This window comes from Meleagris gallopavo, chromosome 4, assembly GCF_905368555.1.
Source record: "Meleagris gallopavo chromosome 4, MGAL_WU_HG_1.1, whole genome shotgun sequence".
NCBI lineage: Eukaryota > Metazoa > Chordata > Aves > Galliformes > Phasianidae > Meleagris > Meleagris gallopavo.
In genome coordinates this window covers 16994548-17009504 of record NC_139407.1, presented here as the reverse complement: position 1 = coordinate 17009504, position 14957 = coordinate 16994548, and the positions used below count along the sequence as shown (strand labels likewise).

The window sequence follows — 14957 nt, the reverse complement described above, 5'->3', positions numbered from 1 at the left end:
TGGATGCCTCTTCCCTGGAAGCATTCAAGGCCAGGCTGGATGGGGCTTTGAGCAACCTGGTCTATAGGAGTGTCCCTGCCTATAGCAGGGAGGTTGGAAATAGATCATTTTTAAGGTCCTTTCCATCCCACACCATTCAACGATTTAGGAAGCAATAGTGGAATGAAGCATGAATATTGCAAAGGCACAATACATACAATTAATTTAGTATTTTGGAATCTAGTGGCAACACGATATGTATAAAGATCTCTTTTTTTTGTAGCCCATGACACTCATTAGTATTGAGATCAGCATCCAAGCTTCTGGGTTCTAACGCAGGTCTTTTCACTGAAATATCAGATATCTCTGTTCATCCCTTTCAGTTTTCCTATTAGCACCCAAGTTTACCTTATTCTACTTAAGAAAAGGCTTTTGTAATAGGAAGAGTTAAATTATTGTTCATCTAAAACAAATGCGTCAACTCTTTTCTCATTTTCCAGCTGATGAAATTTAGCCTATCTCATTAATGTTTTCCAAGAGAAACAAGAGCAACCCAAATAAAAGCAATATGAAGTATATTTATGGAAGTTTATAGGAAAGTGAACAATCTTGTATCTCTGAAAAAGTGAATGTCTATGCAGTAAAAAATCCTTTCCTGTCACAGAAAATTAAATTAAAAGAAAGGTAAGTAGTTCTTAGAAGAAAGACCTTCTCTTAGGACCTGTTTCTCCTCTAAGTCCTTACCTTTGTGAGAAGACATCTCGGTAGGGACTGCCATGCTGCAGTGCAATTCCATATCCTCTGTCCGCAACAGTGTTCCCGACCGTGTAAAAAGAGCAGTCTCCATCATTGATAGCCACATACTCCAGCACCGCTGCATCCCATACAAAGGCATAGTTCCCATGTTTCACCTGCAGTAAACAGAGCAAGATTTTAGATGATGGGCTGTCAAGTCCAAAGGGAGGCCACTGCACTGTAAAATGGTGGCAGTTTCGGCACAGTACCACGTGGTGCTTTGGTTGAGCAGCTCAACAAAAACAGAAGAAATGTGATTAGAGAGCAACACGCTATCAATGAAATAGTACCGTGCAGGAAACTTCTACTTTCCTTGCTCAGGGAACAAGAGAAAACATCAGGCTTCCTCCATCAGTGTCACATTCCACCCCAAATCTTGCACCGAGTTTTTCCTTTGAACCATTAAAACAACCACTTAGAGGGAAGACAGGTATTTGTACTGGGCGAAATATGGGAGAGTATGCGTGGGTATCCAGATGGAAGAGCACAGTTCAGGGTGGTGCACATTTCAGTCATGTTTCAAGATGCTGTAGATGGCATAAGCACTCATTTGTCTTTTGGTCTGTGTGCATGATTGTGGCCAAGATAATATCAACTAAGGTTTTTTTTCCTGTTTTTATTTTCCTCCCCTCAAAGCTAGAGCCAACATAAAAGATTTTACATATCTCCAAACAATTTTGTATAGCAAGAACAAGTAAGTCATTCTGTTTGATTAAGATAAATACCAAACAACTCCTTATCTCTCTAAGCTTTTGAAATTATATTTTGATAACCACTACATTTGAGACAAATCTTTTTTTTAATAATACACGGAACGTACACAAAATTTTAGAACGTATCCAGAAAAAAGCTTTCAAAAACAGGCATGCCATCTAAACAAACCTGTCCCTATTTCAATGGATTTTCACTTTCCAGTCAAAACAGTTTTTTCTAAAAAGCCCACCCCTCTATATCCTGTTCCAGATCATTTACCAGTTTCCTGCTTCGCTGGTCTCTACATTAGAGCTGAAGAATTACTTTGCTTTCCTCCTGCCCATCTGCCTGGCTTCACTCAGTGTTTTCCCCATGCCATATTAGCCAGCTATACTGAACCCGTTGACTTTGTACATCTAATGGGAATAAATATGTGACAGCTAAGTGAAAAGTAAACAAAACACGAAAAGGCCATCTGGGGCCAAGCAATCCAAAGAGAATTCAAAACCAAGTCAGCATATCAAGATAAGCAATGTCAGTACATCATTTAGATTAGGCTTTGACAGTGTAGATTATGTTTTTAAAGACTGTTTACACATAAAAGTTACTGAAGCAAGCCAAACTGGCTGCTTGCTCACAAGATGTAGTGCACAAGAAACTACTGCATTTGGGACACATTCCTTTTCATGCATAATCAATCTGAATTAGGCACTGCAGGCCTGGTAAGGGAATACTTCCTATTTGCATTTGTAGACATTGTAGTGGGGGTACACATGTAAATACTGGGGCAGAAAGGGAGCAGAGTATTATCTGCGGGCTCTGAATGATTGGTAGAACGTTAAGAATTATTCTCAAAATACATACACATACACAAATGCAGGACAGAACACTTTTTATTTGCATGCTCTGAAAATGGTCAAAAATGCTTTTTTGTCTCTCACTGGAGGTTTAAGTCTAAATAACCAGGGAATAAAGGATACAAATGAACTCACTGTTAACAATACAACTTGCATTCTTATCCTTGAGGCACCACAATTTGCAAAGCGTCTACTAGCTCAATTTTGTGCCAATGTATTTCCTCTGTACTTACTCTTCTTAAACACACTATTTAGCTAAGAAATAGAGTGACTGAGAAAAAAAGTGCTTTTGGGGAGCATTAGAAAGGATAATTACTTGGCCTGAAAGGCCAAAGAATCATGGTGTGTAGGTAGCAAAAGAGGAGAGGAGGAGGCAAAAGCAGAAAAAAATCAGAATGGTGTAAATAGATCCTGAAAAGGATCGGACGAACTTTCCAACAAAAACAACACATACAAAAAAGAAAGAAATAAAACCGGGGTTCAAATAGACAAGTGGTTTTACATAAAGGAAATAATCTTTGGGGCTCTTTTTTGAAGGCTATGTTAGATCATGCTTTGGTCCTACCTCACCCTTTTAACACCCTGTGGCAGTGAATTCACTTAATTGCTTGTGAAGAAACTTATCAGCTGCTCAGGTGGTCATGAAGAATTCTCTTGATTTTGATGCCTTTCTGTAAAACAACTCACAGTGAGAATATATAAAAGTGGTAAAAGCACTTACTGTCAATAATATCTGTGATGAAGTAGTATATATATCCTTAGTGTGGATCTAATAATATCACTGTTCAGGGTCCTGCAAAGACATTATTTCTCACTGATAAGATCACAGTGAGTCTCAGTTAATGTGCAGGAGGCAGGAAAGGGAGATTGAACAGCCAGATGGCATCATCCCAATCATCAACCTTCAACACACGATTGCTTCATGCAATAAAATACACTCCTAGAGTTTTTGCCCTACTCATTTACAAATCTACGTAATTCAAACCCAGGAAGTAAATCTAAGTTGAAATTGTTGTGCTTACAATTGTTCTCTTTATGGAACTGTCCCTTAGGCTAACAGATTTTATTGCTATTCCATACATTTAGTTTTACTATTTATTTATTTTTTTTAATAATGTTCTTTGGTCATTCTGAGTTCTTTTTCCTCGTGTAATTCGAAATACTCAATTCTGGGGCTGACAATTTTCAATTATCAATCAGCTTTTCTGCTACTTATTTTAGCTGAAGGATACTAATCGAGTTTTCTTTCATCTTCTCTTGCAAATCTATTATTTCAGACCTCCCATTACCAGTACCACTACTTTTGAACTCTCTCCAAATCGTATTTTTTTGTATGAGAATAAAATCTTGTCTTGCTAAGAATCGGAATGATCTATCAGCTCAGGAGGAATTTAATTCCATTTTTAGCATATATTTCTGAGATTCACAGATTAACTGTCTGTCCATAGATATTTCACACAGATTCAGACTTGTTTTAGTGTAAGACCATAGAATAATAGAAATATCCGGAAACGGAAAGGACCCAGAAGGACCACTGACTACAAATCCTGGCTTCACTCAGGACTGCTCAAAATTCAAACCAAAGATCTAAGAATAAAGTTTTGCTGGAGTAAAGCACATCTTGATAGTTTTCAGATTTGCACCTACAGAGAATGGGAAGCTATAGATTGAAAAAAGCCACAGTGCTTAAGGAGAAAGGAGAAGGGAACTTCAGAACAAAAGTCCAATTATATTGACTTTTATGCACTTCCCTCCTGATTTTTATGAAAAGCTTTTTTTTTTTTTTTTTTGTTAAAGCTTTGCAATAACTGTGCTCCAATTTGAGCCTCAAAATGAATAGCATTTTGAGGTCTGCATAATGGAGGCTCTGCATAATGGAGGAAAAAAAAAAAATAAAAAATTAAGGAGCTTACAGTCACCTAATTACTGGGGCTAGACAAAAGAATAAATGGGTTTTTGTAACGGGTGGAGATCTCCATCCCCTGTTCTTCATTTCCACACTATTATGTTGTTGTTTTGAATTAAGATAAAGATGGTGGCAAATCTGAATGCAGCTCACACATGACCCCCAGTGCAGGATAGCCACGGAGACATTTGTACGTGGGTGGCATATTCCCCATTCAACAGCTGCCCAAGCCTTGCAGCCTGCTAGGACATGGAAAACCAACCACTGCCATTCCCATAGCAATCTGCCTGTCAGCGTGGCAGGGGCTCAAAAGATTTTGGAATATCTGTTGATTATTGCAACAAAAGAGGAAAATTGTTCATAAAGGCATTTTGAACTCATGCACTGTGTTGGTCATTAAGTGAAGCCTGGAGGGCTGGATGGTACCAGGCAAAATGCTTGACTTCACTTCTAGCTTTGTGAGCAATTTCAAGGGAGTTACTTTAGAGATAACTGTTACAAAGAATAGGGGCCACCAGCACATAGATGGCAAAATTATTTATCTAAGACTATTCCATTTCTATATTTCATCACTGCACATTTACAAGGTTTTTATTTGCCGAAGCCCTGCCTCTAGATATTAGCAGAAATTTATCCCTGATGATTCCATGAAGAACCAGTTGAGTTATACAAGGAAAGCATTTAAAGCCATTATGCTGTTGCATATCCACATATTTTATGCCAACACTGATGTGGACAGTATTTCTTCTCAGCTAATCCTTTCATGCAGGGAAGGCTGAATAACACGTCTGTGTACTACTCCAGCACTGTAAATTTCAGGAAAAATAATTTTTTATTAAACAGCAACCAATGATGCAATTTTTCAGACCTAAATTCTTCAATAATCTCTCTTCTATATTTTAAAATCTTCTTTAAGTTAAATAAGAAAAGAAATTCTCACAATGTTAAAAAATATAAAAGAGGAAGACAAACAGAATTGGCACTTATTTAGAAGAAATCTATATGAAAATTATTTCATTATACTTGAAATGCGTTACTTTCTATAAAAAGAAAAAAAAAAAATGAGGCCTGAGAAATCTTAAGATTCAATTTATTAAAACTGTATTGCCAGAAAGTGATAGGACAACGCTGGTTGGGCCCATTTTCTGAGTACCCTGTTCCTACAAAGCAGTGATGCTTCTCCCATGCATCTCCATTCTAAGGCAGGCACTATCTTTCCTCTGTGCACCATTCTCTGCCTACAAAGATGTCAGGTGCCCTTGAGCCAAGAATGTATGAACAGAAGTAGACTTTTCATCTGCTTAGCAGCAGCAGCTCCAGCTCTAACCTAACAACAGTCAAGGACACCGATTCATCACCCACTCCATGAGAGGCACTCTCTCTGTGTTCTCTATCTGTTCTCTTCTGTTGACCATTCCCCTACACAGGGGAACCACAACACCAGATGCTGCTCGTTCTGTGTCTAGCAATGTGGACTTGAGGCTTTGGCATACATAAATAATAAATTTTCTGACAATTTTTACATGTTCCTTTGTGTAAGTGGTAGCTTCAGACTGCAGAGGGCTATGCTTCACTCTACAAAGCATCCTTGTGAAGGCTCTTATTAGATGAGGAGCAAAGAAAAGGAAACAAAAGCAAAAGAACATTTGCAAATATATGAGTAAGAGCTAATATACATAATGCGGATATTGCACTCTGAAATGAGAAAAGGCAAAGATAAAATCTGTGGTAGGAGTTTAAACCTATATTTCTGTGCTGCCAGATGCTGCCAAATAGCTAGATGGCATCCGCAATGAAGATTCTTAAAGCAGAGGGGAATGGAGACACTTAGATCTCCATAATCCTCCTGCAAGAGGCCAATGAAGTTGCTGTTTATTAGGCTGAAGCAAAGGACAGATCTTCTGCCTTCAGAGAAATTCCAGTTTGCTATTTTGTTTTCCTTCAGGAACAAAGACTTCAAGTCTTATAGATAACAAAGGAAACAAATCTGGATAATCTCTCCCAGATCCCAGAGAAATAAAATCTCATATTGCAATTTTGTAGAACAAGACTAAACCCACTAATTTAGAATCCTCTTCAAATTAAAACACCCATAGTTGTTAATTACAACATTTGAGCTTCTCGTCCCATACTCTCTTGTAGTACAGCATCTGTGGCTGACCTACATAATTTGAGTACAATGCAGTCATGCAGTCAGAGAGGAGTAAAACAAACCTGTTAGCTCTGTGGTTACAGGATGGCTGTTGTATTCCCATAGTGATAGTAGAGTACAGAATAAAAATTCATCTATATATAAAACTAATTAAATAACAATAATTAAAAAAACCTCTTGGGATATCATTTTGCAGGCTCCATAGAAAGATGTTTAAATTCAGTGGCCACTGTTTGACAAACACTGAAAATTATTCTTTGTACTTCATCAAACAGGAAAGTGCCGAATCATTTCTAAAAGAATTATTGAGCTTAGCAGGCAGGAGCGAAGAGCAGCAGGAAATGAACCTCTGGGGAGCCTCAGGGAAGAAAGAAGAGGTTAGAAATCCCAACCTCATCTCCTCTTCTGCATGAAATTTATCTTTCATTACATTGGCGTCTCAGTTTCAATGGCACATCTATTTGCTCCAGATAAAAGTTCATCAAGAGAAGCATTAACTCCTTTTACGCAAGCTGCCACCAACTACTCGAGAAAAGCCTCACAATTGTACGCGCTTTTGTTAGACCTAGAATAATTCATCTGGAGTTGGAAGAATTACTGAGGCATGAGAGCGCCTCAGTATGTATGCGATGAGAGGGAGCCTTTGTGTTAGACAGTTTTTCCTGTGCTCAATGCAGTCACCTTTTGCCACTGCAATTAAATGCACCTGAAAGTTAATAACAGGAACAAAACAGAGTGGAGGGCAAAGGTACAGTTTCTGAGTGCAGTGGGAGAATGGAGTCAAATCTTGCCCAGGTAATCACAGCACTAGAAGGGCAGCTGGTTGCACTGGCCACTGACATGAAGCTGAGCCGCAGGTTCATTACAGCTGCTGGTAATTTCAGCTGAAAGGGAAACAGAAAAAACACTGAAAATAAAGAGCCAGCCAGGCCGGCCTTTCAAAGGTAAGGAACCTATTTATTTTGTTACCACCTTCTCATTTACTTCATGACAAATCAATGCTGTGAGTATTACTGGAGACTATTTTAATTGCATCACCACTGAAGTTCTGTAGCAGAAATGCTAAGTCAGGGGCAGGGCCAGTCCAGGGAAGCTCAGGTGCATGCAGTGGTGGAGCCAGGATCCACTCCTTCCCACACAGGGTTTCTTGCTGGAGACCCCTGCATACCTGAGGCCTTCCGAAGCTAAGTAGTGTCTTTTCCCTTATTTCTTTGCCCACAGCATTTGCATTTGAGCAAATCCTGACTTGCTGCAGCTTGGGATCTTGCTTTTCTGCTGTTATTGTTGCGCTTTCCATTGCACAATAAGGTACACGCAGAAATACTACGAAACCATTTCAGGTTTCTCAAATACTTAGACATGTGGAAGCTAAGTGGCAGTCTCATTAATGAGACAAGCTTACTAAAGTGACTTCTTTTTGATATATTCGTATTTTTGGGGCAGCTAATCTACAATGAAAGAACACTTATCTGTGTACACTCCCACATTTTAAACCTCTTCATTTAGGTGAAAAAGTAAAATTCTGTGGCCTAGAATATAAGAAAAAAGATAGGCATGGATGAATTTAGAGAAACAGCATCCCTCTTCAAATTAATTCAGTCCCATACAATGCTAGCCTTTTGTCCCACACTTGGTTCTGCTATGCTTTAGAATGGAAGCAGAATCCATATAACTGCAATTCTTTGACATTATTTCTTATTCAATGCCAACCACAAAGTAAAAAAACACACATAAAAGAAATTACTCATCAACACCATTCTTATCTGAAAAAGTACTTAAAGCACGATAAAGTTCTTTGCAAAACCACCTATACTACTGAAAAATCTTGCAGTGAATGCTTACTTGAAGAAAAAAAAAGTTTCTTTTTAGAAACTTATTTTAAAGAATCTGACATAACCTTTAGGGTTTTGCATTACTTGTACAAGAGCTCTTCCATATTCAGAGTGATAGTAGGATTTGAGACAGTCTTTGAGTCACACAAGGTGATTTTCTATCTGGTTTTCTAAATCATATTACTCTTCTCTTTTTAATAAGGTTTCCTGATGCCAGCCCACTATCCCAACACCAGCTTGTCAGCTGTTTAGAGAATCCCTCGAGTGCATTTTAGTCCTCACAAAAGATATTTTGAACCTACAGGGAAGAAAATTAGACAAATCTAAGCTCTTTAGCTTTTTCGTTTTCTTTTGCATACCAGGACCCATAGGCAGCAGAAGAAACTGCAGGAGGACTAGCAGTGCAGCATCAAAATGCTTACAGCCTGTGCCTGAAAGTGTATGCAACTTTGTTCATCTCTGAGCAGTCAACTCTTCTTACTCAAGGCTACAGCACTGTGCACAAAGTGCAAGACACAGACTCCCATTGTATCTGTCTCTAATTCATCCTGACCTGCCCATACATGATAGGTAGTGAGACACGAAATAAGAATTTACCTCTGACAGAACTGAAAAAAAAAATAATCACTCATTCCCTTACTCTACTGAAGGATTCATTCAGGACAGATATTTTTAAAGAATGATTTCTAATCCCTTCACTGTCCTGAAAGAACAATCAACAAAAATTCTTGGGCAGTACAACTGGCACAGATTCAGAGAGGTAAGTTAAGCATTGATGAAAATGATAAATGGAGCTGGATAGAAAACAGTTTTTGTTTGTTTGTTTTTGTTCCCATAAGAATTTCCAAGACTTGGAGTTACAGGGAAATACTGAAAAATATCAAATGGAAAATAAAATATGCTCCAGTGGGGACTTGTTTATTTGAAAAACTTGATTCCAACCTGACTTATTTTCCTTGCAATGGAGTAACATTTCAAAACGAGAAAACATTTTGATAAAAAATTTTAAGTTTAGTAAGAAAATATCCTACAAGGGGATGTTGACAATTCTAGAGCTTCTGGAAGCATAAATAATGATGTTTTGTAAAAAAAAAAAAAATCTTTTTATTTCAGTTATTGTCATATTCCAATGCAAAACAAACAAAAATGACAGCTTTAGTTCACTTGATCTATGTTTTGCAGGCATCTTTAAAAAAATCTAAATATATAAATAAGATCAGTAATTTAATAATTGTATTTCCTGTTTCACTCTAGATTTTGCGTAGGAAGACCTAGCTGCCATATGTGACCAGAGCTTACATTGCGCCTGAACCCTGCAAATTCAAACTAAGACACAATCTGTTCTGAAATCTTATCAGATCACAAATGAAAGGAATTACATTAAATGTAATGCAATTAGTCAACCAGTCTTGTTTTCTTCATCTGAGCTTGATATGTATACTGTGTGCCCTTAGTGTGCTTTTAAAATAAACAATACCATTGAGTTAAATCCTAATAGTTTTTCCTATTGCAGTAAAAAAAAAAAAAGCCATCTTCAATCAATGAAAAAAGTGGACTGAAAATATTAAAGGAATGAAAAAAGTGATGGTACAGGAATTTTCAATTTGAATTACTATGATACAATGCAACAAGGTGATTTGCTCCCTTAGAATGAAGAAGCACTTAGTGTAGAATTAGGAACATAAGGCGAGATTTCTTTGGTATATGCAGGCTGACTATTGTTGCAAAACAGGGTTCTATACGTGCAGCATGGAGAGCAAAGCGCCCAGCTAATCTTGGTCACTGGTATGTATCTTTCTTCAGTGCATTAGATAGTTTCTTGACCAGGTCTATTGTATTGGCATACTTTTCTTTCCTTTGGTACTAATTTCTAAATGGAAAGCAAGAATATTCATCTTCACTTTTGAGTGAAATATTAGAGGGTGGTACACAGCTTCTCAAAAATTGGTGCTGAATTCTTGCCCAAATTTCCCGAGGAAACAGCTGTGCGTGAGCATCTATGTGCACAGCCACAGTGTATGGGGGAATGGCAGGGTCTGCACACATACCCAGACAAACAGCTGTGCAGTATTTGTGCACAGATATGTCTCCTTTCTCTGTTCGGTTACATCAACATCATATGCAATGCAATTGCACACATATGGGTTATTGTTCTGAAAATATGATCCCTTCAGACACAAATGGAAGGCATATTTCCTACTGATGGACTTACACATCAAATCCAATGTAGCATTTGGTTGCTGTCTCATTCACGTTATGTTATGAAAAAGTTCAATTCACAAGATGGATACAAGAAAGCAGAGGGAATATAGCGCTATAGAAACACATCCTCTCATCTTATGGATGACACATAGGAAGAGAATATTTTAGGGTACCTGAAGATGATAAAAACAATATTTACCTCTTGTCTCTTTTGACTTGTAAATTATGTTTTTTCTTTGTCATTTTCAAAATATTTAGAGCTCAAACATGCAGGTTCAATGGAAATCTAAGACCCAGAACAGGCATCTATGTTTGGAAGATACTGAATGAGTAGTTCACTGGACTTCATATCTACATGGGCTACACGATCAGGGCATAGGCCTAATAATATTCTAGCTGAATGAACTGAGAAATAAAACAGACCTGTAAAGACATAAAATACAGCAAGAGCATAATAAAAATAAAAAAGCTACGGAATGAGTATCATATGACACAGATTAAATCAAAACCACAACCACACAATGTACATAAAACTTGTCACAGGGTGCTAGAAACACCTCACAGCTTACAAATTTTATTGAGTAATAATAACTAAAATGCTGAAAGTGTTTTTGCAGAATAAATCATGAAAGGATACAATAGAATTTGACACTGTATTTATCAAAAGCCACATAAAACACTCCAGAACATATAAAACTCCACTGGGCCTGGATTTATTTTTAGAATGAAGTTGGATTTTTTTTTTTTCCTCCATTCGACTAGGATTGGATCTGATGTCCCAAGATAGTAAAATAACTCTTGCTCTTTCAAGGTTTCCCCTTTACATTATTTAGTTGACCAAAACTGGAGTAGTCAAGTCAGCTTTCAAATTGGTAGATGCAAATACAGAGCTGTGGTTTACTACTGACTCTACTTCTTTCCCTTAAACATTATTTTCATTTTTCAAAAATGCCATCCGATCTGATAATGCAGGGATACCCTCTATACCAAAGAATGAAGGCACGTTAAGATGCACAGTTGTCTAAATCGAGATTATAATTGGCATCTCTGGAAAGAAAAAATACCACTTTAAGTATTTTCCTCAACTTCTGTAATTCCCAAACAAATGCTCTATATTATTTTAGCCAGAATTTCAGTACGAGCTCTTCTGAATTAATTTCATGTACGTCTACTTCGATTCCCTTCCATGATCTCATATAATATTCAATTCTTTTTGTTTCCCTGCTCTGTTTTCCATCTGCTGCTCATTTCATTACATCCAAAAGCATTTAATATTCAAGCTAATCAAGAATAAGATGCTGTTTAAAGAAAACCATCTCCTTCATTTAGCTTTTAGCACAACTATAGCATAAGCCCAGACACTCATTTTAATAATAGTATCATCTGAAGGACTAAGAGCATTTTGCAGACATCCATTTACTTACGTCCACATTTCCTTGGGTGAGAAATTATTCCTGCCTTTATTGTTACTTGCTTAATGTGCACCAACATTATTTTTCCAGACTATGCTATGAACTACAACATTTAAACATTTTCCTTAGCAATATTTGGGTCTCCAAGAGACATTTGTATAATAATTTGCATATAAAGGCAGCACTTGGGCAAAACTTTAACACCTAAAGCCAAAATTTTGATTGTTAAAAAACTGTGGCTCAAGCATTTTTCTTTTTCCATGTCAAATTCCGCTATTTGAACAAGCACTAGCTGCCTGTCTCTCCTCTACTGACTGAAGCCCCTTGAATGTGGTGGTGAGGTACCAGTGCCCATTGAGAAGCCCAGCTCAGCATTCTCTTCAACACATACATAAATTGGGACTGCTGGCATGCATGAAACAAAGTTTACAGGGTTTCGAATTTGGATCTGTCATCATCTTCTGACTACCTGCAGTGTAAGAAGCTGGCCCACACCCTCTCTCCAACTGCAGGACACAATTTTTTCCAGTGTTTTACACAGGTGACAAATTCAGGTCTGATTTGGACCTTGGATCAAACACAAAAAGGCTGTCCTAGCCATCCATCTTTTATACAGCGAAGTACCCATGAACTGCAGCCAGAACTGGGGAAACACTGATACTTAATGATTGATGTTGAGGTTTCTAGGAAATTTTTAATCAAGGTTAAGGACAGGACTTGAGAAGGTCAAAGAATCACAGAATGGCTTGGCTTGGAAGGGACATCAAATACCAGCCAATTTCAACCCACCTGCTGTGTGCAGGGTTGCCACCCACCAGATCAGGCTGCCCATGGTCCTATTCAATCTGGTCTTGAGCACATCCAGGGATGGGGCAAGGTGTCATATCCTAAATCTGTTTACTCATAAGATGAGAACTCTTGCTAGAAACTTAATATAGGGGAATACTATCCTGGGCTTTGAGTGATACAACAACCAGAGTTTCTGCTCTGTGATTGATACTCCAACCAGAACCCCTTGGTACTTACATCCTGGTATAGTACCAGCTGCTAATCCATTATTATTGTTATATTTTATTTTATTTTAATTTATTTTATATTTTTTATTTATTTTTATTTTTTTTTAAAAAACAGGCACACTGCATTTTCCACATGCCTTGCTGCATTCCGTTACTTATACCCCTCCAAGTGTTACATTCAGGACGGAATGGGGTCTGCTTTGTTTGGTTAACTACTCATTCTGCAAACAACTGCCACAAACACCAACCAGCCTCTGTGCAGCAGGAGATCTTCGGAGTCAGGAATGGTAAACAGCTCTCTCTTGCTATTGTGATTCCAGCACAGGAGTCGTGCTGTCTGTCTGGATCGGGCATTTTATGCAAACTGATAGGAGAATGACATGTGATCACAGCCTGATTAAAAGGCTTCTTAAAACATTCCACGTGGCACTTGAATCCTCTTCTCCCATATCTTAGCTATTAAAAAGACACTGAATTACTGCCAATCAGATCTTCGATCTAGACAACTGCCACCTAACTCGAATACAGAGTTGCCTGCTTGCAATTTAACTGGAGAGAAAAAAAATAGCAAAACCAGTGGAAAAAAAATATCATCACTCTTTAGTTCAAAGAAAGATTCTGCTCATTTAATGGAAGATTCCTAGCTTAATTTTCGGTTTAAGACAGCCAGTTTACAAACCTGGCATACCTTCCTCGATGCCATGCTGTTACTTCTGAATTTTTAACCTGCTGGCAGAAAAGTTCACTCCATCTACATTTATTTCCCTGCAAAAACACTCAAAAAAGAAATGTCTCCTCAGCTGCTTGAATCAGGTCAGACAGAGAGCAGAAGGCACCTTAATACAGGGTATGGAAAAGAAACACACTGGTTTTCTAAGGATTTTGTTGCTTATGAATGGTGCCAGGCTAACATCAGAGAATGAAAAGTCTTTTTCCATTTGCTTTTGTTATTGCCTATCTCATCATACTGACACGCTCATCTTGAAGGTCTGCGGGATCTGGTTTTCTCTCTCTCCACCCATTTGATCCTCTACCCCTCCACCAGTACCGCTGCGTTAGTGACTCCAGCCAGGTACAACCTGAAGAGCTGAAAGTACTGTGGATGCTATAAGAGCCCCTCTACACACTCGCAAAGGAGCTCAGATAGATGATGGCAGGACAGGCATGCCCAGTAACATCCTTCTGGGTCACTCCCAGCCCCACCCACAGCTGCAGTACTCACACAGAGTCCCAGTTTTCTTCAAAGCATTTCCAGAGCCCCTGCACAGATGTTAGAAAGGAAAACTGTGTGAAACCTTTGGCTCTGCTGGATGCAATTTGAAACTCTCTGAAATATTTACTGGGAGCTGAAGCGGTGTGTTTGCATTTCACATTACCCCAGAGGAGGCATACGGAATAAGGCTGGAGAGCAACGAAACCCGCAGGAGCCACTGCTCATGTCCCAGCCCAGAGCTCAATGCAACCTGACAGCCTCACTGCTGCAGACCGCGTGCTCCTGCAGCTGTCCTTTAGAAAAACAACCCCCTGCCACCCAAACACCAAATGTTATCTTTACAAGTATGATTTAAACCCACAAAAGCTAATCACACGGTTGGCAATCCACTCTGTAGGACACTGTGCAACGTTCACTCAGTCTGATCCCTTAAATGTGAAGTGCCTTCTCCCCACACTCCCCACTTAAGTGCAAAACAAACTTTTATTTTCCTCACAGGAAATTGATATATTCCTACAAAATGGAACTCTACTAGAAAGTTTCCAGCTCTAATTTGATGATTTAGGACACTGTTAGAGAGCAGCCAGAAGCAAAGTTTGCATAGCTTTCATACTCTCCCAGACCAGATGTTTTAACACTGGTCCTTAGAGATCACTCTGGCTCTACAACCTGTAATTGTGCTTAAATGCATGCAGTTATTTAGAAACACAGACCTGGAGTTTGTAAACACGGGCAAAATTTTGGGGAATACTCAGATAAAATGTTGAATTCCTGTTTTATACTTGAAATTAAGACCTTTCGACAATGTATTTCAAAAGAAGGTATCTTAAAGAGCAAGAACTCCAGTGTTTTTTTTTTTTTTGAGATTACAATGACTTAGAGCAATCTGATTTATTTTAA

The 14957-nt window shown here is 38.3% G+C and overlaps 1 protein-coding gene across 3 annotated transcripts in view; it reads right to left on the bottom strand.

The window, feature by feature from the left end:
* Positions 1 to 14957, bottom strand: part of GRID2 (glutamate ionotropic receptor delta type subunit 2) — a 690924-nt gene that overhangs the window by 61328 nt on the left and 614639 nt on the right. For all 3 annotated transcript variants that reach the window (XR_014882859.1, XM_085222277.1, XM_085222276.1), the window contains exon 14: positions 724 to 890. Coding sequence is in view for 2 of the 3 variants with exons in the window: in XM_085222277.1 (XP_085078403.1) it covers positions 724 to 890 (167 nt within the window). In the remaining variant the exon portion in view is untranslated. The remainder of the gene's footprint in view (positions 1 to 723; positions 891 to 14957) is intronic.